Below are 25184 nucleotides of genomic sequence, written 5' to 3'. Positions count from 1 at the left end.
ACATTGACAGACACATGGAAAGGAATCCATCACTTGCATCAGCAGATAAAGTGATAAAACACACCTTGATATACAAAATGTTGTTTCAAGAGTGAGTGACAGCTCAGATGTCCCACTAGCTAAAGATGTTGGCTTCTGTTCTTATTCCGTCTCATAATTCATCAAGTCTTTGCTTTGTGCTCATAACAAATTCGTCCTTCCACTTGATTAGAAGTAGCATCAACAAGCATTTGTGGATTTATGGGCGGATATTTCAACATATAATCTGCTAACATAGTGGATTTTATTTTATATTGTATATTGACAAAGATAGTTTATGACGTTCATTTAAATTCCGCAATCCAGTCTGTAAAGATATACACACTGCCCTTCATTAAATGCTGTTTATCTGGTTTGCCATTGTTTTGTGGGATCTTTATTGAAGAGGATTTTTTTCTCTCCTTGGAGCCAAACCAATCATTATTATGTTTCATTAGTCTCTTCAGGATAAATATCTCCTCATGCATTTAGGGAGGTGTTTTGGCCCATCAAACCCCTCCTGTGTTTTCTAATGCAGCCCTCTTAATGCTGAACAAGAGCAGGATGGAGAACAGAAAACGCCGGGTTTTGTTCTGTTCTCTGGCTCTGTCTGTCAGCGCCCAGCACGAATACCAATCTCCAAATCCCTCCCTCCACTTCCACTTTTCACTGCTTTTATTCCTCTGTCTAGATTGGCAATTTCTCCCCCCGCCCGGTCTCTGGAGGGGACTTTTCTGCTAGACCAATTTCATCCATAGGTCCACCTTCAATCCAAAACGACCACCCCCACACCTTCGCCACTGCTGCCTCCCTTGTTTTGCACCCTCCCAGTGCCCCTCATCCATTCTCCCACACCTGCTCTAGGCATCAGCCCTCATCAACGCCTGTGTGCCCCTCTGATTCGCAGGACGGCTCCTGTGGTGACGATTAGGGAGGAGTCCTGCCGCGAACCGGAAAGCAGGCTCTGTGGGAATCAAAAGGCTATTCCCACTCTGCTCAACCTCTCTGCTCCTTCACTACCGCGACCAGAGAGGAGGCTGGAGGAAGAGCTGCACAGAAGGCAAAAATCTGTGGATACAAAAGGGCCAAAAGTGTGTTCCAGGGAGAATGCGGTCTGTTGTTTGAATGTGTGCATGTTGTGAGTGCATTTAAATGTGCGTATATGCATGTGTTTGTGTGTGTAAGTGCAAATGTGTATAGGTGGAGGGAGGCCAAGGCCATTTGGAATTAGCCTTACTATGTAGAGTTCATTCAACTTGAAGCATTCTGAATAGAAAGAGAGGCTTATTTAAATGATAATGAGGGACAATCCATTGGATTTAGTTCTGGTGAGGGGAGGAAAAGAGGGGAGGGAAAGGGGGGATCCATTAAAACGCCAGCGGTTCATAAGCCATAGGGTCGGCATACAGCTAAACACTCTCTCTTAAAAGCCATTATACATGGCTCTCAATGGATTTCTGCAGCGCTTAGGACTTCAAAAGGATTTAAGAACCCGCCCCAGAGGGGGAGTGTGGGGGAGGGAGGAGGACAAGTGTGTGTATGTGTGTGGTGGTTATGGCGGTTGGTGGCGAGAGGGATGGGGCGGATGCTGGCGGCATTTAAGGGTTAACTAAACAGCCCCGGAGAAGAGAAATGTTGCTAAATCCACCCCCTAATCCTCTCCCCATTTCCATGCCCCCTCCTCCACTCTCCTTACAAAAAAAATGAAAGAAAAGAAAAACATGGCGATAAGAGGGGAGGGTCCAGTCCATCTCCTCCTAACCCAGACTATTGGTTTTTGTCGTCGCAGGGATGCCAAGAGGCGGGCCAATCAGAGCATGATGGACCACGCTGAGGAGGAAAAGGGATGCAGACATGTCTGCCCTCTGTGGCAGGAGGATCAGGTAGGTGGGTGGGTTTGGGTAGACACTAGAGAATACAGGAGGGTGTTAGAGACCCTGACAGGAACACAACTGCCACCCTCTCCTCCGCAGGACACAGATGCAGTGGAACCCACCCCCCTCTACCACCTCACATTTCCCTAATCCCTGTGTGGCTTAGTGCCGGGGCCCTGCTGCACTGCAGGCGCAATTACCTAGTCAAAATAAACAGATAAAGACTCAACCATGGCAATGAACAAACAGCATCCCCTGCAATTTTTTTTTACCCCCTGCTCCCAAATTGATGCATGACTGTTTTTACAGGCGGGCAGGCGGGCGCGTCCGCATGTCGCATTTGTCTCTATTTCCTTTGGCGGTAAGACAAGAGAAATCCATTTTACTCGTTGCCGACGCGGCATCATTAGTTAAGAGCTCTTAAAGCTGGGGAGCCACTTTGATGTGGTGGAGCGTATTTTACGAAAATTAGCAGTGCTCTCAGTGCGGTGGTGGAGATTTCATGGAGCTGAAAATATAAGAAATAGAAGGGAGAGGGTGACATGGTGTTGCTGAAGAATCTTGCAGTGTGTGTGTCACGTCCAGGCCTTCACTGAGTGGAATAGAGCCAGCAGAGAGAAGGACAGACACATATGGAAATACAGAGAGAGGTAAAGGCAGGCAGCGAGAGATGGATAGATATAGATGGTGCGGCTACAGCGATCAGCGTCTGTGCACCATTTATTTGGCAGCAGATTAGAGAGACATGCCACATCTAACACCGTCGGCGATTACAGCGTGCAATTTTCAACAGTGCCCCCCCCACACACCTCTTCTTCTCCCTCCCCCGTCGCCATCACCGCAACCACCGCCACCTCCACCACCACCCCCTCCATTCGTGCCCCCTCCTTCTTAGTGCTTGTCGTATATCCCTGTCAGAGCTGTCAACAAGCGTCGGTCTTTTATCTGACAAGCCCGCCTCTTCCTCCTGACTTTTTCATTAAAAGACAGCCTTTTACACAAATTCAAGAGAAATAGTACGAGGGGGAAGGAGGGGGTGTGGAGGGGGACAGCGCACAAGAGAAAGTGAGCAGCGAAGCTTAGGGGGAAAAAAAGAGCATGAAGATGGGAAAAAATTAGGCTTGGAGATTTTTTTTTTTCATCAGGCTGGATTTTCAATTGGAATGCTGAATAGCTTAAAACAATGTGTTTAATAAGTTCATTAAAATCTTTTTCTTTCCATCATTTTACCACGGCTGGAGAAGGAAGCTGCATATTTTCCTTCCTCTTCTTTTTCTCTCTCTCTCTCTCTCTCTCTCTCTCTCTCTCTCTCTCTCTCTCTCTCTCCTCCTGCTTTCGTCAGCTAAATGAACAGTCTGATTGAATTTAGTTAGGTTTGGGAGGCCTGCTTGACAGGCGTTAGTTAGGAAGCATATTTCTACATTCATTCAAAATGAGCCGCTCGGGATTTTGCATAAATTCTCATTACTTCCCCTGTATCTAAATTGCATTATTTCATCCCTTATGCTGAACCAATGTCTGGCTTCCATTTTGCTTTGCCACCTACTCATCCTCTAAATGGGCTGGCATATGGATGCCGGCGCAGCAATAATTGGAACACTTTCTTTAACTCGTTCCATTCTGGGGTTGGCAAGGTCAGTCCACACACGGCTGAGCCGTGTTAGGTCATGTCTACATTTAACCGTGCCGTGCTTTAAGTAATGCCAGGCCAGCTAGGTGATGCTGTGTGACCAGCCGAATCATTTCCTGTCTGTCTGCTGCCAGCCAGTCAGCCAGCCAGCCGGGCTTCTTCACAGCGCACAGGGGCTTTACGAAGTGCGAGGTGGGAACAGCAGGAGCTACTGCAACAGCTGCCCTCTGATCTCAGTCTCAGTGCTGCTTTCGTCTGCCTCTTCTCTATATCCCAACTTTGGGGTTCCCTGCCTTGGTCGGTGAAAACGGATAACCTGGCTCTCAGCAACAGGTCAGTGGAAAGGGGAAAGATCTTGTCCGTGGACTTACCTCGCTGAGCTGCTCCTTGGAGTTGCTCCTGTGTGGCCGACCGAGCTCCTGCACCGTCTCGTCCTCACTGACTTTGACTGGACGTAACGCCAAGGGTTTGATCTGCACAAGACAAGAGGCTATCATCAAATAATGTACTTTTCTAATGAACCAAACCACTCTGTCTATGGCCGAGCAGTATAGTCTGACAGGCAGTGATTTATGGCTACTTTTCAGACATTTGAGAGACATAAAATAAAAAAGTGGCTCTGATATAACTGTAAATCACCACCGGGAGGCTTTTTTTTCTTTAATAAAATGCCAAGAAGAATGATTAAAATTGTTATATAAAAGACCATATATAAAAGACTACACCAGTGATGCTGGGTTTTCTTTCTTTTTATTTTTTGAAAACCATAGGTAGAATTAAATGTGCTTCATAATATAGTAACCATAATGTTTGCTACTATCTTTGCTAAAGTGACACTAATCTTGCATGGCTGAAAAGGAATGATTAACAAATTCTAATTTTATACATGTAGGTGCTGTTGTAGGAGTCAAGCGGTACCAAAGACATCTCATATTTACTATGTAATGCTACAAAATCAAGAAACCACAATGTACATAATCCTGTGCTATTGTTGCCTGTTGATTGTCTTTTAGTTCTGGATGTTGCACATGAAGGGATTGAATTTACTATCTTTTCTAATCCAGTGTCAGCCCATGATGTACTGAACTACTGACAAAGCTTTAATACAACTGAGAATGATTTCAGCTATGGCACATTACCAGCTTTCATATGAGACTGAAATGAAGAGAAAACTGACTGCATAGAGCATGCTGGATGAAAAAGAACCCCATATAACGACATATGAAAACTCTGGGCTGCCTACACAGGCAAACACAACAGTACAGCTGTTTTTCTGGCTGAGCGGCTAATATTATTTACATGCGATATGACACATATACTTTTGTAATAATTAAAAAACTAAATGTTATAATTCACTTGTTTAAAAAATGAGTTAAAGTAGTGGGTTTTTTTTTTTTTTTGGATTGTGTACTGATGTTTACACGACCTCTGACACAAGTTTGTTTTTATTGGCAAAATTGCAAGAGCTTCAAACCGCACACAGCCTTGGGACCAAAACAAAAGTCCGGACACTGCAAATAATCACAGTGCAAAACTAAACAATCAGTAAGACAACAGTCTCTCATGCTCCAGATGATCTCATGTTCTGTCGCTCATCATTACCTATAGGCTGCTAACTATGTCTAACAATACAGTATAAAAACAATAGGTTCCACTGACTTTCAGCAGGCCATATGCTTTATTTTCTCAGCCTGAAAGGAAACACAAAGTTGGTGTGGTGTCTCGCGGCTCAGAGTCAGTTTGTACTTTGGCTAAATGCAAAGTAGAACTGGCTGTAGCAAAAACACCTGGAACCCAAAAACCTCAACCAACTGGTGCTAGATGTATCAGCCAGGAACAGGAACACAGCAGAGCAAATTAAGTAAACCCATCTGTGCTGGGTTTCCTTCATTTAGGGCATCAGTGCAAATTCAGTCCTATTGTGTTGACTTTGACAGATTTAAGGGGCTGCTTATTATTCTACTATGAGTATAAAATGCCCTTCCTTACATTTTGCACATTAAAAAAAGTGTGCACATACGACCTTAGCATTTGCTAAAAAAATATGCAAATGCTGCTGAACTAAAATCTCAATCCAGTGCCCTCCCTCAGTCAGCTCAGGAACATTCATTAGCTAACTTTGGAAGGCTAAACACAGCTTGAGGCCAGTGAAAAAAGTGAAATTTGTAGCGTCAACTGCAAGTAGACAAAACTAAGTAATATGCATACTCCCACCTTCACCAAGCAATATATTAGAGAAAAAGTCTTTATTGTTGACAAAATATGCGCAATTAGAAACTTAAATGTGCAAAAGCCAGCATGCATGCTCTGCTCCCAACGTCACGGTAACCCTAATGCCAACATGGATGGTTTGTTTTATTACAGGCCATCAAGTCCCACAGTTGGCATGCATTCAAATTCCCAACCAGATGGGAGGTTGGCGAGCTCAGCAAGGAAGACTCAGTGCTGGTGCAGCACCAGCCAATCACATCGTCCCGGGCTGCTTCCCCACCTTGGAGTGCAGCAGCGATGGCCGCGGGGTGTAATCCATTTGACTAGCAGTTTGCGTGTAGCAGCTCCCCCGGTGGCAAGTGTGGTGTCTGGCCCTGGTCTCCTGATCTCCACTGTAATTTAAGCAGATCACTGCTACAATTAACCTTTCCCGGTAAATATCAATTATGGCCCCCGGCTGGGCTAGAATTAAAAGGGTCATCAGCTAATCTGACAGGTCCTGTACGCTACCACCTGGCTGGGAGAGAGGGAGGGAGGCAGGGCGGCAGAGAGAGAGTGTTTGTCTACCCTTGTGCCCAACAGCTCACATGCCAAGTAGACACAATTCCCTTTTAATTACCCTGCCGCCGCCAGGGCAAGCATGCTGATTGGCCAAGGGGCATTAGCGGTGCGCTGAGGTCAATAGTGACAGGATAAGGGTTGGGTGGGGTGAGTGTGACAGAAAAGAGGGGGGAGCTGCCGACTAGCAATCAGGGTGTAGAGATGGAAGGAAGAGAAACCTGGCAGGTGGGCCTAATCAGGTTTGACTTCCACCTCTACCCGCCTCTCCCTCTGCCTCTCTCACTCTCTCTCGACTAGCTGTCAGCCTAATCACTCCTTGAATCTCAAAATAGATGGTGGCCCTTTTGATTTCTTCCTCTCGAGGAGAGCACAAAGAGAGCGATCCTTCTTGGCAGGCTGGCAGGCACGGCAGCAGAGACAGAGCGTCGACGTACAGTCGCCGTCGCGTAGCCGTCAAGTGCTGCCGTTGATTACTTTGTTTACCCAGCATCAGTGTTGCTGACAAATTCCTGAAGGCGCCCCAAAGTGTTTCCGTCTCCTCCGGGGCTTGAGGGCTACATTACCCAGTCAGCAATCAATTTGGCTATTGATCAGAGCACAGCGTCTAATTAGGCACCTAGGTTAATGATGCAGCGTGCAAGGACCGTTCCCCAAGCTGCTGTTCAATGGGACAGAATAGCAATTGATCTAGGCAGGAATTCACCAACTCTGACAAAAGATTGGCAGCCCTGACTGCCTGTGATTAAAGTAGGGACTAATTTCCTGTCTGGGGAGGTTCTTAATTGGTCCTAAGCTCCCAACTGTACAGCTTTCATGTGTTGTTTTCTTTTCTTTTTGTCTATTCATTTATGTCAAAGGACAAGTCAGTGAACTTGAGAGTGGGGCTAATGGTCTACTCTGAAATGTGATTGCTTCCGATTTGTGACCAAGTCCAAGGTCACAACACCTGTCCATTGCCAGGTAATGCCTTTGAAATGCACTCTGGGCTGCCCTGAGGGAACAGTTTTAAAGAGATTACTTTATGTGGGTACAATTTCTTTACATTGGAGGTTTGGGGTGTGCAGTATTGGGGCAAGGTTAATCAGGAGGAAGCAGCAAGTGAAAGTAAGTAATCTCTGTGTGTGGGAGGGGGAGGTGGGGCACAGACGATGACTTAAGACGACAGATAGAAGAGAAATAGAAAATACATGGCTAAGTAAGGGCCTGTGTTTTACATGAATAATGTACTGGAAATTAGCTCCATTAGTCTCGGTATTGAACATGTCTGCAGTCCGTCTCTAGAGGCTGCCGCTCTGTGCTCTTTAATTATCTTCAAAGGGCCCTCCAGCATCTTAATTTCCCCCCAAGTTGAGTAGTGTCGACTTGGGTCTGCTCATTTATACTACTCTAACCCTGTGTGAAGTCACACAGCTCCCCTGCTTAGAAAGGGCTAGTCTAGGCATAGACGGAGGCAGCAGTGGTTCACATCAGTTCATGCTAGGCTTGGCTAACTTTCCTTTTCCTTTCACTCTTCCTCACTCCCTGGCAGTGTCGATCAATCTGGCGCTTGTCAGCAGGGAGCTGGCTAGAGGCTGGCGGGTGCTGCTTTGTTGTCCTGCTCCTTTGATCCTCCCTCCCTCTTCACCTTACAGGGGTTTCAGGGGGGCATCAAATGGCTGCACAGTCTCCCACCTTTTTCCTCTTTGAATCAGAGAAGCTGTTAGTTCTGACCTCGCTTCCTCTCCTTGGTCCAGCTCCTTTCACTCTGCCTTGTCTCTCCCTCGCCTACCGTCACCTGTCAACAGCGCTGAGGGAGGCTGTGCCTCAACCTTGTCCCGGTGTCAATCCTCATTACCCGAGGATATTGGACATTGCCCCCTGCCCGCTCCTCCCTTTCTGTCTCGATGCTCTCCTGCTCCACACTACCATGTTGCATTCTCCTCTCTGGGCAGGACGAGGAGGAGACGAGGGGCAATACAGGGAGGGCTGAAGATGACGGATACAGATCCTTCCTCTAATTTGTTCTGAAAAGTGTCCTGCGCAAAGGACCCTCACCCCCATTAACCCAGCGACAGGCTGCTACCGCTGCTCAGGGAGGCATCAGCAGTGTGTGTGTGTGTGTGTGTGTGTGTGTGTGTGTGTGTGTGTGAGGGTGGCCCGGTGGTGCGGCAGGCGGAGGCACCTCGGCGCTCAGTGCCGGGCTCCGGCACCGGCTCAATCTATCGGCTCATTATCCCCCCCGCCCAAGCTGGGGCGCAGACAAGTGCACTTTAGGGCCACAGGCCAAATTGATTCATCTGCCTTCATTTTCTTCAGGCTCAGAAGTGGCAGCTGCTTGGAGGCAGGGGGAAGGAGCTATAAGATGGTGAGAGACAGAGACAGGAGTGAGGGAAGGAGAGAAAGAGAGAGTCAGAGATGGAGTGAGAGAAAGGAGGGATGCATCAGGAGAGAGAGGTGTTCCTGGCTTTGTTCCTCATCCATGTGTCATTTCACTTTTCCTCCTCCTCCCTCCTTTTTTCTCTCTCACTTTACAGCACAACCAACACCTCCCTTTCTTGAAATTGCTATCAAGACATGCACTCACTCCTCCACCAAGTCCCAAGTTGGAAATTAGCCCAAGGACAAGCTAGTGGATTTACTACAGGGAGAGCAAATGGATTTTTGCTTTTATTTTGACGAGTCCCAGTGTATCCATTACGGCTTTTAATCATACATTATTCATAGAGCTCGCCTTATAATAAATGACCACATAAAAAGGGATACACATATTATACAAGTCCTAAAATGCCCCCATAACTCTCCCTCCTGCTGCACTTAGAACTGCACCACATTTGTAAGCTGGTTTACAAATATGAGCCAGTGAAACTGCAGTAGGATGGTGTTTCAATTCCAAGCAATGAGACCAGGACATGACAAGAGTTGGCAGATTAAAAGCAACACTGCGTACAAATGAGGTACGGTGAAAACAAATTAGAGGGTGTGACCTATTAACCATTTGGCATGCATCCTCCGCACAAAATTGCAGTGTAGAATGCCGCGGAGTGTAAAGCTAACTGGGGTGGCCACCGCGACCGCCCAACACTGTAACAAAGCAGTCAACCTGAAAGCGAAGCTGCCTTCCTCGGCCTGATTCCCGGCCAACAGGGACCTCAGGAGAGGCTGACTGTCCCGCAGGGCCTCGTCTACAACAGATGAACTGGGGAGAAGAGCGCTCCCCGCGGGCCTCGGGTCTCTCCAATCACTCTCACCATATGCCTCCTGGGGGAGTGAAGGAACAAGGCAAGAGAGAAGGAAGGGGAGAAGAGGAGGTGCACCTGCTCCCAAATACGAGCCCATCCCTCAGCACCTGTCCCGGGGGTTCACTGACAACTGCAACCAACACACACATACACACACACACACACACACACACACACACACACACACACACACCTCACCTGTCAGCCAGAACCATAGGAACAGTATCTGTCCTGCACTGATAAGCATAAGGCCTTACAGCAGAAACACCCCAGCCCCCCCTCCACTCCCTCTCAACTCCCACTCCAAGGCAGCCATTTCTCAAAGCTACCAAACAACAATTAGGCCGATGATGTCAAAATGCTAATGATGTTATTGGAAGGAAAGCAAGGTTGCAGTGTTGTGGGTCTGCGTTTTGCTCTTTATTTCTGAAGCCAGCATTATGCAGATATTCAAAGTGTTGTTTCTCGTGCAGCATTGATTTTTGTGCACGCTATTAGAGTTGAGTTTTGCAAAAGATTTATGCACACTTGCAACACGAGGCTGTGCTTTAAATTTTTTTTTTAAACTCGGATTATTTGCAAGTCAAAGTTCGCTTTGGCTTTCAAAAAAAGAGGGCATGTTCAAAAACCTCAGTAAAATAACTCCAGGTTGTGGTGCATGCTGTTGGAAATGCCACATTTGCACTTCGTGGGCAGCAAAACCCTGTTGGAGAGTAAGAGAGTATTTCTCAATTCGATAATTACTTCAACAGACCTTTCAATCACTTGTCAAGGTGATGGCAGAATCATGAAAAATACACAATATATGTATATTCTTTAAACTACGGAGTTAGAGCAAAAGTAAGTGTTATTTATACATATAACATACTTGTTAATTTCAGTTCACTTGATTGTGCATGATTACTTTTTACATAGACCAAAAACAACGTTCTTTCATAATTAATGGTGTTTACACACAACTTTCTGACCTCAGTCTTACTCCATATCCATGTCTGTCAAACAAAGAGGTGTTTCTGGCGTTACCTGTAACACTAATGATGACTGCTGTTGCAGAAATAAAAAATAATTGAATGCTATTAGCACACTAGTTAAGGTCCAATTAGGCGAGTGCTGTCTGCCACTCCTTCTCATCACTGCTATTCTAATAATAATGACAATAATAATGCAAACATGTTTTGCCAAGTTAATATTTGTCACGATGATGGGTGAATGTAAAATATTGACCATGTAGTGAAGATGAAAAGATATTGAAAAGATATATGACTACCACCACTAATTAATGGCTATCCTTAGTATTGGGCCGCCATCCAAAGCGTCACTAAAACTGATTTTACAAATACAGATCCTTTAATAATCCATAGATAAACCATGTGTTTCTACTCAGTGAGTCTTGATCAGATGTAGAGGGCAATACAATAAAATATCTTTTTAACTGTTTTCTGATGTTTGAGATGATTATATTTTTTGTTAATTCATGTCCAGATTGTGCTAATAAACTTTGATTATAGATGCATGGTTTGTCTGTAATGTGAGGTCCATCCATCCATTATCTATACACCGCTTAATCCTTATTAGGGTTGTTTGGGGCTGGAACCCATCCCAGCTGACTTAAGCTTGTTTCATGCTTGACACGTCTGCGAGGACCGTTGGTGCGGACAAATTACATAATTTTAGCAGCCACGCCCCCTAATACCACCTTCCTCAAGCAAAAAATTTTTGCGTCGTGCACCTCCAAATTTTTCTAACAAGGCGGACGGAGACGTGCAAAACTGGCGGAAGAACAGGAGCTCCTAGCAGCAGAAGTTCAGCAATACAGGCATTTACATGATTCATCACACAGAGATCACTGTGATAATCGGGTTATGAACAATTCATGACCTGATATTAAAACTACAGTGCCCTGTGAAAGCATTCGGCCCCCTTGAACTTTTCAACCTTTCGCCACATTTCAGGCTTCAAACATAAAGATATAAAATTTTAATTTTTTGTCAAGAATCAACAACAAGTGGGACACAATCGTGAAGTGGAACGAAATTTATTGGATATTTTAAACTTTTTTAACAAATAAAAACTTGAAAAGTGGGGCATGCAATATTATTCGGCCCCCTTGCATTAATACTTTGTAGCGCCACCTTTTGCTGCAATTACAGCTGCAAGTCGCTTGGGGTATGTCTCTATCAGTTTTGCGTATCGAGAGACTGAAATTCTTGCCCATTCTTCCTTGCAAAACAGCTCCAGCTCAGTGAGGTTGGATGGAGAGCGTTTGTGAACAGCAGTCTTCAGCTCTGCCCACAGATTCTCCATTGGATTCAGGTCTGGACTTTGACTTGGCCATTCTAACACCTGGATACGTTTATTTGTGAACCATTCCATTGTAGATTTGGCTTTATGTTTTGGATCATTGTCCTGTTGGAAGATAAATCTCCGTCCCAGTCTCAGGTCTTTTGCAGACTCCAGCAGGTTTTCTTTCAGAATGGTCCTGTATTTGGCTCCATTCATCTTCCCATCAATTTTAACCATCTTCCCTGTCCCTGCTGAAGAAAAGCAGGCCCAAACCATGAGGCTGCCACCACCATGTTTGACAGTGGGGATGGTGTGTTCAGGGTGATGAGCTGTGTTGCTTTTACGCCAAACATATAGTTTTGCATTGTGGCCAAAAAGTTCCATTTTGGTTCCATCTGACCAGAGCACCTTCTTCCACATGTTTGGTGTGTCTCCCAGGTGGCTTGTGGCAAACTTCAAACGAGACTTTTTATGGATATCTTTGAGAAATGGCTTTCTTCTTGCCACTCTTCCATAAAGGCCAGATTTGTGCAGTGTACGACTGATTGTTGTCCTATGGACAGACTCTCCCACCTCAGCTGTAGATCTCTGCAGTTCATCCAGAGTGATCATGGGCCTCTTGGCTGCATATCTGATCAGTCTTCTCCTTGTTCGAGGTGAAAGTTTAGAGGGACGGCCGGGTCTTGGTAGATTTGCAGTGGTCTGATACTCCTTCCATTTCAATATGATTGCTTGCACAGTGCTCCTTGAGATGCTTAAAGCTTGGGAAATCTTTTTGTATCCAAATCCAGCTTTAAACTTCTCCACAACAGTATCTGGGACCTGCCTGGTGTGTTCCTTGGTCTTCATGATGCTCTCTGCACTTTAAACAGAACCCTGAGACTATCACAGAGCAGGTGCATTTATACGGAGACTTGATTACACACAGGTGGATTCTATTTATCATCATCAGTCATTTAGGACAACATTGGATCATTCAGAGATCCTCACTGAATTTCTGGAGTGAGTTTGCTGCACTGAAAGTAAAGGGGCCGAATAATATCGCACACCCCACTTTTCAGTTTTTTATTTGTTAAAAAAGTTTAAAATATCCAATAAATTTTGTTCCACTTCACGATTGTGTTCCAATTGTTGTTGATTCTTGACAAAAATTAAAATTTTATATCTTTATGTTTGAAGCCTGAAATGTGGCGAAAGGTTGAAAAGTTCAAGGGGGCCAAATACTTTCACAAGGCACTATAACTGCTGAAATGCAACTATTCGGTAAAATGGCATATTGTAACTGGTGTAACCAATGGCAAACTTCTTCTACTCTGGTTTAGTACTAGTAGACGTGTGTTTGCGATACACTGCCCTGCAGTTAGGGAGCAGACGCCGCATGGAGCGTACAGTTCTACATGTTTTCTCAGGCACATTTCCAAGCACCTCATTTCCGTGTGTCATGTTCGTACGGAAAGCATAACCCAGCCTTTAGGGTGAAGGCAAGGGAGACGCTGGACAGGTCACCAGTCTGTCTCAGGGCTACACAGAGAGACAATCACACTCCCATTCATACCTACAGACAGTTTAGAGTAACCAATTAACCTGAGCATGTTTTGGCCTGTGGGAGGAAGCCGGAGTAGGGAGAACATGCAAACTCCATGCAGAAAGATCCCAGAAAGGCCGGGATGCAAACCAGCGATCTTCTAGGTTCAAGGTGACAGTGCTAACCACCGAGTCACTGTGCAGCCCCTAATGTGAGCTCAGCATAGTAAATGTTACTTACATTTCCTCAAGCTGTGCATGGTTTTTAAGTCATAGAATTCACACATCAGGTGAGGGCACATGACTGCTTTATGAATTTGAAATGCACCATCTGTTCTTAATGTGCCCTGCACCCTGATGAAGTTTTTCTGAGTCAAAAGACGTTAGTTTATTCATGTGTAGATTTCTGAATTTAAAAAAATCACCAAAATTAAACTACCTGCACTACTTTTTAAACGTTTGGGGTCACCCAGACAATTTCTTTTTTTTTTCTTAATTTGTTTATTGAAACATTTATCATTACTTGCATGACAATTACACATATGTGGGGTTTTTTTGTACCCAGACAATTTCATGTTTTCCATGAAAACTCACACTTTTATTCATGTGCTAACATAATTGCACAAGGGTTTTCTATTCATCAATTAGCCTTTCAACACCATTAGCTAACACAATGTAACATTAGAACACAGGAGTGATGGTTGCTGGAAATGTTCCTCTGTACCCCTATGGAGATATTCCATTAAAAATCTGCCGTTTCCAGCTAGAATAGTCATTTACCACATTAGCAATGTCTAGACTGTGTTTCGGATTAATTTAATGATATCGTCATTAAAAAGAAATGCTTTTCTTTCAGAAACAAGGACATTTCTAAGTGACCCCAAGCTTTTGAATGGTAGTGTATGTTAAAAACAAACTGTGAAAACTGAAACAACCATTGCCGATGGTCTCTGAACTTCTCATGTGTGATGTGTCATTCTGTCAGAAAATGTAACCAAATTTATCTTTAAAATTGTGAAATTTCATCAAAATCACATGATTCTTCATGTTTCATTGAAAGTTTTGCCAAAAACAAAATGTTTCCAGTCATCAAGATTCTGTGAAAACCTAAAAAAAAAAACCAATCAGCACTCATGATCAGCACTCAGTAACCATAAGGTCATTAATAACTCAGCCATGACCAACAGTCATTTGACAAACATTCAGCTGAACTGCAGGCTATTTGTAAAGTAAGAAATCAAAGAAATCCAACTTTTGTTTAATCTTTGATCATTTTAACCATCATCACTGATGGCAATATAATTGTATCATGTGCTAGAAAAAATATATTTGAGGTCTCTCTACTTCTAGCCATGGCTGTATTGCTTCTATAAACGAGCAGGACTTTGTATTGCAGTCCATGTTGACCAAAACTGGGACAGGAGCAAAGAAAATGACCAGAAATTGCTTGCGGTAAGGAGGGCAAGAAGGGATCTCTTTTTTTTTTAAACTTCTAATCTGAAGACGCATATTAATAAAAAGTAAAACTGTTCTTTGTTTTTTTTTCCCCCTGACTGCTGGCTCTGTCCTTAAAAGAGCACTTGACTTTGTATTTTCCTCAGTTTTAAAAAAACAACACAATTGTTCTTGACCCAGTGCAGTGCTCTCTATTTTTCCCAGAATTACCATGTAGTCTTTAAAAAAATAACTAATCATCAACACTGACCTGAAGCATCAAAATACATTTATTTTTCAGAATATCTGCGACATGTAGCGATACATCAACCAGAGTACTGATTATATCTTTCAGATGTCTGACAGCGTGAGATAAACTTTGCCTGCTACATGCAGGTCAAAGTGTTTTGCGTTCGACACTGTGACAATAATAACTGTAGGCATGCCGAATCTATCAGAAATTCTGCAACAGTTTCACGTGGAAAGGATTTATCATTTATGGCTCTCAACTCCACAACCCTTAAATGGACAGAGATAAGGCTGGCGTAAACACTCTTATCAGTTGATAAAAGTGTGTCGGTGGGACAGATCAGCGGTCCAGACAGATGTCGAAATGACAGAGATTGAACTCACAACAAAACACTATCCTCAACAAATCCATAAGTAGGTCATAGAATAATTAAAATGCAGATATTGTCATGAACTTTAAATTTATCAAGCGGCTAATAGAAGCGTGGTTCCACTAATATCAGCCCAACCCCAGTTTCAAACACTTCACACATCATGTTTGTATAAATGATGAGGAATGTCACTTTGGCTCTGATAATTTACACACTTTTTTTTTTTACCACCAATTACGTTGGGCACCGTGTACAAAAATTATAAAAGTTCGGTTTAACTGTTGTAACACCATTAATTATTTCTTAACACTTGAAAATGATCTTATTAGCAGTCAGAAAAAATTACATTTTTGGAAGTGCAACATTCACACCACCACCACCACTCCCCCACCCCGCGTCTGCACTTGATAACTTTGTCGCCCTCACACGTTCTTTAAGAAATGTTTAATTTCCTCTAATGTAATCTGAAATAATTATCAGCTGAAGCCGACGTACGCGCCGCGAAAAGGCTCCTTTTAACAGGTCCACCAAAGACACACACCTCAAAACCAGCTATCATTCACCGCGACATAATTAAAACTGAAGATGAGATTGTGGGGTAAAAGGAAATGAGCAAGTGATTAAAAAAAAAAGGTAGCTGAAGACAGTCTGAAACTTCCAATTGGTTCAACTTTAGACAATGTTCTTCAGTCAGGTAAGGAAATGTGTCTGTAATGGGAATGTCTGGGTAAAATCATGTTTTCTAATCAATATGCTGCTGCTTTAACGCTTACTGATGCAAAGCTATCCACCAGTGATCACCAGCGGCTGAAACACAACTAAACCATAACACCTGTAAGCCAAGAATAAACCAAGAGATCAACGAAATTTCTAGAAACTATGCAGACTATTTATGTCAGATTCTACAACGATGGATAATAAAGGCTTATTGTAAAAGCCTTCACATTAAGCTCACATTTGTGTCTCATTCCACTTGAGGTTTCCGTCATTATAGTGACGGTAACAGTTGGCAACAGAGACCCAACCGATTGCCTGTTTCTGATTAAATTATTGTTTATTTCGATTCCCATTAGTTGCTATCTTGGCAGCAGCATCTACTCCTCCTCAGGGTCTATATTTCTGGGGTCCATATGGCAAATGAATGATAGAACTGTGCCAGTTAATGACAGCTTTCTGCCTGGGTGAGAATCTGCCATTGTCGGAAACATTCAGTGGCAAACAGGATATGATGCATTTTACACTTCAGCCAACAGAAGCAGTGCTTGTTAAGAATATATGCCAGGAATGTGCTGTTAGAGCCAAACACCGAGGTGATTTTAAGGTGATAAAAATGCCACAAACAACTAAAGTGGGGGTAGGAAATATTGTTTTATCAGAGATGCTGCTGATAGACAATTATTAGTAACCAAAGAGTGTGATGACCGATGTTTGAAAGAGATACAGATTTGCAGTAAAACTGAAAATTTAGAAAAACACAAACTCCAACACAAAACTGTGTTGAAATGCCTTTGTTACTCTGCAGCGGAGTTATGTGACAATCTGCTTCTGTCTGCCTGTCTGTTAGCAACAATACTCAAAAACGGATCAACTAATTTACATGAAATTTTCAGGAAAGGTCAGAAATGACACAAGGACCAAGTTATTAAATTTGGCAGCAATGTGGCTTATCCTCTGGATCCACGGATTTGTTAAAGATTTCTGCATCGTTGCAAGATATAGCGGCATGGCGTCATTACAACTATGACAAGTGAACACTACGCCAACTGCCTGTTGACGATCACATGATTGCGATCCCACTACAAATCCACCACTGTGGACTTATCAGGACTTATCTGTCGGAAATGATACAAAGAACAATCGACTAAATTGTTCTGCACAGACATTTTGTTGACTAAATGATCTCAAACACATCTTTGCTATGTTTTCAGTGCAATTCCTTCAACATAGCAGTCAACATAAATCTGTGGTTAAATAAAATTGTTCCATATTGGAAATTTAACTCTAAACTGACTACAGACTATTATTATTTTTGGATATCAGGCACAGAATGGTCACTTTTAAAAGCACGGTGTTTCTTCTACAGAGAGATTTATTCCTAAAATATTTGCCTGATCCTTGGAGACTCTCATACTGGTCTAGTTTGGTAGTGCATGCTACAGCTAATCCGCAAAACTTAGGAGCTGAAGCCTGTCATCAAAAGAAACTCAAAGTTTAGAGGAAAGAGACAGAAAGATGGAGTTTTCAAGAGAGAGAGAGAGAGAATGATGAGGTCTAGGCAAGGAGTCAGGAGGTAGTTTGCAGTCAGAGAGTGAGTGAGAGAGACCAGGAGAGACAGCCAGAGTGCTCTGGGCTTTTTAATAGGAGGCAGATGCAACACATGTAATGAATCAGCTTCGGCTCGACGCGGCTTCCCTCTGATGTCTGAGCTCTCGTCCTGCCCTTGGAAAACTTCTGGGACGTTATCTCATGCCTGCACAGCACACAGTACCAGTAAATTTTGGAGGAAATGTTATGTGTTAGATGAAGGAGGGGAGGAGGGAGGCAGGAGAGCTGAAGTGTGTGTATGTGTGGTGTGGTGCATATGCATTTATCTGTGTGTGTGTGCGTGTTTGGCTGGAAGGTAACAATGTACATTCCAGACCATAAGTATTTGGACAGGTTCAGTGCTGCACTGCATTTGATTTGAAATAAAATAAGTGGTAAGTCTGACTTTTCTTCAAATAGGTTTACATCCATATTGAAAGACCTGCAAGTGATCTAAAGAACTTCAACATATTATGCCCAAATTACAGAGGTTCAAAACTATTTGGATACTTGCCACTAAATGCTCCTTGGGTAGCTGAGTTCGTGAGCTGAATTCCACGCAGAACAAAGCTCACACGTGGCTCAGAATTGATGGAAAGCGGAGAGATGTCATTTAGACTGAGGTGGAGCTGTCTGTCAATATGAGGAGTGAAGAATGAAGCAGATAATAATGATGCAAAAATCAATCAAAGGCTGTTGTTTTGCCAAATTCAGCAGCGAGGTTCATTCTTTTTTTTTTAAAAAAAAAGGGTGTACACACAGGAGAACTGCACAAAATAGCAAAGAATGGTAAGTTAACGTTTAAATAGCAGACTGAGAAGAATAAGTGATGGCAAAATCATTTGTTTGGGGAAGAAAAAACATTTATGTCTGCACAGAAATCAAGAATGCTTTCCAGGGTGTAGGTGTAGATGAAGAGAAAGACTACGACTTCACATGATTCACCATAAGATGCAAATTTCTGGTAAGTTTAAAAATCATAAAGGCAGACTACATTTTGCAAAAGACTTTACATATTTCTGTATATGTACAGTTATGCATGTAACTATACGTGTATTAGGGCTGTCCAGTGAATCAAATATGAATCACAACCACTATTTTGGCTTCTAGCAATAAAATGAACGTGATTAAGTGTGGTACTCACTGTCTGTAAGCAAATGATTGGCAAGTGATGTTTGGGTGCAATATTGTTTGCATTTTGCTTCTACAGATGTACCTAATTCTTGTGAAGAAGAGCAAAAATATAGTACAACGTGGGATGATGTGAAAGCGCAATAAATGTTTTTTTCTCTTTAAAATCAATGTCATGATAAATATTTATGATCTCAATATTGATGAAAATAATTGCACAGTCCCAATGTGTATCTATATGTAAATGCATCCTATTCATACACACGTGGACAAAATTGTTGGTACCCCTCAGCTAAAGAAGGAAAAACCCACAATTCTCACTGAAATCACTTGAAACTCACAAAAGTAACAATAAATAAAAATTTATTGAAAATTAAATAATCAAAAACAGCCATCACTTTTGAATTGTTGATTAACATAATTATTTAAAAAAACAAACTAATGAAACAGGCCTGGACAAAAATGATGGTACCTCTATAAAAGATTGAAAACTATTTGACCAGAGTGACATGATTAACTCAGGTGTGTCATTTAATTGACATCACAGGTGTTTCCAAACTCATAATCAGTCAGTCTGCCTATTTAAAGGGAGACAAGTAGTCACCCTGCTGTTTGGTGAAAAGGTGTGTACCACACTGAACATGGACAACAGAAAGCGAAGGAGAGAATTGTCCCAGGACATCCGAAAAAAAATGATAGACAAACATCTTAAAGGTAAAGGCTATAAGACCATCTCTAAACAGCTTGAAGTTCCTGTGACAACAGTGGCTCATATTATTCAGAAGTTCAAGACCCACGGGACAGTAGCCAACCTCCCTGGACGTGGCCGCAAGAGGAAAATTGATGACAAATTGAAGAGACGGATCGTTGGAATTGTATCCAAAGAGCCCAGAGCAACCTCCAAAGAAATTAAAGGTGAACTCCAAGGCCAAGGTACATCAGTGTCAGATGGCACCATTCGTCGTTGTTTGAGCCAAAGTGGACTTCATGGGAGACGACCAAGGAGGACACCACTGCTGAAAAAAACTCATAAAAAAGCGAGACTGGAATTTGCAAAAATGCATGTTGACAAGCCACAAAGCTTCTGGGAGAATGTCCTTTGGACAGATGAGACCAAACTGGAGCTTTTTGGTAAGGCACATCAACTCTATGTTCATAGACTCAAAAACCAAGCATACGAAGAAAAGAACACTGTCCCTACGGTGAAACATGGAGGAGGCTCAGTAATGTTTTGGGGCTGCTTTGCTGCATCTGGCACAGGGTGTCTTGAAAGTGTGCAAGGTACGATGAAATCTGAAGACTATCAAGGCATTCTGGAGAGAAATGTGCTGCCTAGTGTCAGAAAGCTTGGTCTCAGTCGCAGGTCATGGGTCTTCCAACAGGACAACCATCCAAAACACACAGCCAAAAACACCCAAGAATGGCTGAGAGAAAAGCGTTGGACTATTCTAAAGTGGCCTTCTATGAGCCCAGATCTGAATCCCATTGAACATATGTGGAAGGAGCTGAAACATGCCATTTGGAGAAGACACCCATCAAACCTGAGACAACTGGAGCTGTTTGCTCATGAGGAGTGGGCCAAAATACCTGTTGACAGCTGCAGAACGCTCATTGACAAATACAGAAATCGTTTAATTGCAGTGATTGCCTCAAAAGGTTGTGCAACAAAATATTAAGTTATGGGTACCATCATTTTTGTCCAGGCCTGTTTCATTAGTTTGTTTTTTTAAATAATTATGTTAATCAACAATTCAAAAGTGATGGCTGATTTTGATTATTTAATTTTCAATAAATTTTTATTTATTGTTACTTTTGTGAGTTTCAAGTGATTTCAGTGAGAATTGTGGGTTTTTCCTTCTTTAACTGAGGGGTACCAACAATTTTGTCCACGTGTGTAGCTACTATACATTACAGAAGGTTAAGAGCCGACTCCTACTGTCAGGAGCCTCGTGTTTCTACACTGCACTTAATGAATCATTGGAATGTTAACATGCAGACTGGCAATGCTCACCAAAAGAGCAACTTTTCCTATTTATAAATGCCAACAAGGCAGTCTATAGCAAAACTATCCTCCCTGGGAGGCTGTAATGACTACTATTCAGACCAGTAAACAAAACTGACAAATAGATGAGCAGAGGAATTGTTCACTGTGGCTCTTAATGGAGCAAATAGACCATTAATGGCATTAGTTCCACCTGTGTCTTTTCTGCTATTGAAATGGGTGCTGTTTAATGTTTTACCTGTCTGTAAACAACACAATTTTGCAGCAGAGTTTGACGGTCAAAGTGATTCAGACTGGTGCTAAGTAGCAGTAAGCACTTGGCTCCTTGTATTTACCATTGTTAGATGTACACATTCTTGAAGCCTGCAAGCTGCTTTTCTTTGCAAAATAAAGTTAAATAAAACACAAAGACACAAAAAGCACGTATGTAGACAGAGGCGGTTTAACATTTTGTCATTATTCTGAGAAAATTCTTGAATCTCATTTTGTCAATTTCCCACCCTGTTGTTGTTGCACAACACAAGTGTGAAGCTAAAAGACATTTCTGTGGATATCTTGCATGTTTGCTAACAATATTTGACATCACAATCTTCCACAATAGATTTTTCATGTTTGTTTTTTATCCTGCATTAAGGAATTTTTATCAGCCAGCTTCAACGGGAAAATCATAAGCGCCATATTGATAAGTGTCAAAATAAAAATACATATATTTTGAACCTGTCTTCCTAGTTGGGGTTTCATTTACTCAAGCATATCAGATATACTTTTATTTATCAAATGGTCAGAAATAACAGAAAAATGTAATGATTTCTGTCAAATAAGATAAAAGACTCATTGATTCATGATGAAAAACTCTGGATAGCCCTTTTTATAATGCCAGATTTTAAGTTACAATGTAGTATGGAATAACAATATTAGTGAATATAAATGTTAAACTCCAAATGAAGATGCATTACCTGAAAAGAAGGCATTTTGTTGATTTTCACATGTATTCCTAAATGGTCGAATGAAATGTAAATAAGAGGGGGATTTTTGTACCAAATACAAAAGGAAAATCAGGTGGTTTACATATGCAATATCCACCTCAATCCTAGGAATAAACACAATTAAAAAAAAAAAAAAAGACTTGGCACACCCTACTGCTCAGATTCCCCTCTAGCCAAGTCGTTTTTCCCAAGCACAGGATCATCGCTCCTTTGACTTGCAGCAAATTGGTAGATTGGTAACGCATCACTCTGCCGTCACACTGGCTTTTATCTATCTCTATATGCAGGCCTGCATAAGGAATGTCTTAAATCCCTATAAGCCCAGATGCAGAAAGCATGCAGCTCGCGCACCTGACATGCAAAAATATTATGCCTGCTGCGAATAATAGGAGGTCAAAAGAGGCAGTGAGAAGACAGAGAAGCTGCTGAAAAAGAAGCAAACTGGAGGAGAGACCAACAGTAGACTTGTTTGGGGTAGAGCGGCAGGGCTGGGGTTTCAAGGATTGATGGATCTCTCCGTATAAAACTGCAAAGTGCATCCATGAAAAGAGTTTGTACATGTCAGACATAGAGACATGAGGCAAGGATAGTCGGAACCTTCAGGAGTGGAGATGAGAGGAGAGGAGGGAAGAGGAGAACAGAGACTTTGCAGGAGGCCTCCTCCCTGTCATTCTGGTGTTTGGCTATGACATCTGCCTCTTTGCTGTCAGCTCCATCACTTCTGCTTGGACCTGAAGAAACAGGTTGAGTTGGAACAGGAGGACGGGGAGGAGGTGGTGAAGGAGGAGGAGAAGGGAGGCGGAGAGGAGATAAAATGAGAGGATTCTAAAGCGCTGGGCTGGTATGGAAATCAGGTCTCGGAAAGGATAAAAAAAAGAAACGATGAAAAGCAGATGGAATCAGCCGTTGACATGACAGCATCCTGCCTTGAGAGCGCGGATCTACTGCTTGTGCAATTACATGGCTGCATTTGCATCTATATGATCCCTCAAAACGCTGACATGTGCTGGGATTTGAGCCTCGCTTTCTGCGAGTGCTTGCGTACAATTATGCGTGTCTTGTGTGTGTGTGTGTGTGTGCGTGCGAGCATATTCACGGCGTTAGATGATCTGACAGGCGCTGCTTGTTGCGACGTACACTACATAAAATGAGGTTGCATTCGGAAGAAGAGGATCATGTCCATTGTGTTAATAGGGATAATAGTGATTTAATAAGCTTACAGGGGGATTCACTGTGCATTCTAATTGGCAAGGCCCCTCAGATGAAGCCGTCTCCTGTATCCCCCCACGACGGGGAACGCATGGAACAGTCCAGGAGATAAACAAAGCCGAAATGTAAATCTGTGTAACTTAAAACAGTAGAATGTTAACACCATTTAAGTAACATGACTTAATTAACCAGTGACTTAATCTCACATTTAGACCATTCCTTGTTGTGGAACTTAGTGATGCCAGCAGCTGTTTGGTTAACAATGTGCTGCCACGGCTGAATTCATTTATGCCATTGAAATTTAATAATGTAACTACTGATGTTATAATTGCAGAGAAAATAAACAGTACATGCATACAGTATGAGTTACAGCATATGCTGAAAAATATACTGCCTTTCCTCTTGGTGTATTTCTACAATGGCATAGTCTGGTTTTGTTAATTTCTTGGACAGAGCAAATTGAACCATGGCAAATATTTGGCAACTGGGGTAGAAAACATTAAGAAACATTCTCTGTTTTATTACAGTGCTGCTGTCTTGTTTCTAGCAGCTTAATTTAGATGTTCGGATGGAATAGATGATACATTTTTAAACTGTCACTTACCCTGAAGGTCTTGGTTTGGCAAGTGTTAATGCAAGAACGTCAAAGAACCTCAACAATGAAAGATTATTTAAAATATTTTGATATCCGTTTTGGTCTTGGACGCCAAAATCAACCACTTGACATGAACTGTTACTAACCTTTTCTTCAGTACAACACAGGCTGAAATGTAGCCATGGACATCAAGTCTTACATTCAGGGCATAAAGACACAAAAATGAAGCCATATTCACAGCTATCTGTCTCACTGTTGTGAGTTTATCCGTGCTCAGCAAACCACCCACTCAAACCCCATCCACCTTCCAACACTGAATATTACAGCTCCTGGACTGAAACTCTGCCACTTTCATTGCCCAAGAAAACACAGTGTAATGCTTCTGTATTTGTCAAAAGCCCTTGTTTGGACTTTTGCAACCCTATTTGATGGCACAATGTAACTGTGATATATACGCAGAAATACACACATGTAAAGTTGTAGAAGACGGTGTCCACAGCATGGAAATGACTGCCACAAGCTCTCAGCACATGAACTACTTCTCAGGGCAGGAGGAGAAGTAGCTGGGGAAGAGAGAGGGAGGTGAGCGGTGAATGAGGAAATGACAGGAAAATATTGGGAGGCTAATTGTCTTGAGGAGCAGCCCAGCTGACCTTGGCTGGGTGAGAAGTCAGGGGCTTTGGCCTCCCAGGGCACATTGGTGCCAGGGTAATTGTGCCGCGATCTTGACCTTGCATTGCTTAAACTCGCCCTCCACTCCTCCTTTCTCAATCCTTCTCTCTTTCTTTATCTCTCTCCTTCCCTCGCTGAAGCAGAAGAGGAGCTGGGATCTGCTCTCCTCTCTAATGATGTCAGCTCCCCAGAGGAGGCGTCTGTCTGCTGAATCTCAACAGCTAGCCTTCAAAGACTCAGCCCGGACCAGGAGCTGGAGGGAGGCCTGGAGGATGGTGGAGGAGGATCTGTCAACTAGACAACCGCAACAACCAGCAGGACCAGAGCTCCTGAAGAAGGCAACAAAGGTCTGATCCGCTGCCCTGTTGCTATTAATGGAGGTCTTTAAGAGTCAAAACACAAAAGTAGGGAGGTAGCAGGAGGAGGATTTGCCATGCACGTAAAAGAAGGAATGCTGACGATCTGTGCATCAGTTTAATAACTTGCAACATTAAACTTGCAGCTCCAACCTCAAGTTTTGCCTGAGAGGAACTTAATATTCAGGCTGACCTCACATATTCATTGTATTGACAACCGAAACTCTGAAACACAAAATTAGTGAATGATATCTTCCTTGTAACAACTTTGATTTGGCTTCAATGCAATCTGACCATATCCAACAGTATGACTTAACCATATTTTGACTGGATTGTACACTTGCTATTCACCATTTGCATTTTGCCTTTACATGTACAGAACTTTTTTTCACTTAATGCTTTTCGTTGGTCCCTCAGCTTTCTTTTGATTTCATGATTTGACTCTGCTCTTTGAGGGAGGAAACACCTGTGTTTCTGTCCGCTTCTACACAGCTGTTTGGTGAAGTAACTTTGTTTTGATTTGGGATTTCTGTGCAAATAAATAAGCCATAGTAAA

At 42.7% G+C, this 25184-nt stretch overlaps 1 protein-coding gene and 1 long non-coding RNA gene across 2 annotated transcripts in view; one reads left to right on the top strand and one right to left on the bottom strand.

Moving 5' to 3' along the window:
• Positions 1 to 25184, bottom strand: part of fbrsl1 (fibrosin-like 1) — a 340438-nt gene that overhangs the window by 164309 nt on the left and 150945 nt on the right. Inside the window, 1 exon segment of the mRNA XM_051950361.1 lies at positions 3894 to 3995. Coding sequence (XP_051806321.1) covers positions 3894 to 3995 — 102 coding nt within the window.
• Positions 968 to 25184, top strand: LOC127534644 (uncharacterized). The gene is made up of 3 exons (XR_007942873.1): positions 968 to 1109; positions 1808 to 1901; positions 24416 to 25184. It is a non-coding gene; the product is annotated as an uncharacterized LOC127534644 (long non-coding RNA).

Source organism: Acanthochromis polyacanthus, chromosome 7 (genome assembly GCF_021347895.1).
Source record: "Acanthochromis polyacanthus isolate Apoly-LR-REF ecotype Palm Island chromosome 7, KAUST_Apoly_ChrSc, whole genome shotgun sequence".
Classification (NCBI taxonomy): domain Eukaryota; kingdom Metazoa; phylum Chordata; class Actinopteri; family Pomacentridae; genus Acanthochromis; species Acanthochromis polyacanthus.
This window is presented reverse-complemented; position numbering and strand designations above follow the sequence as displayed.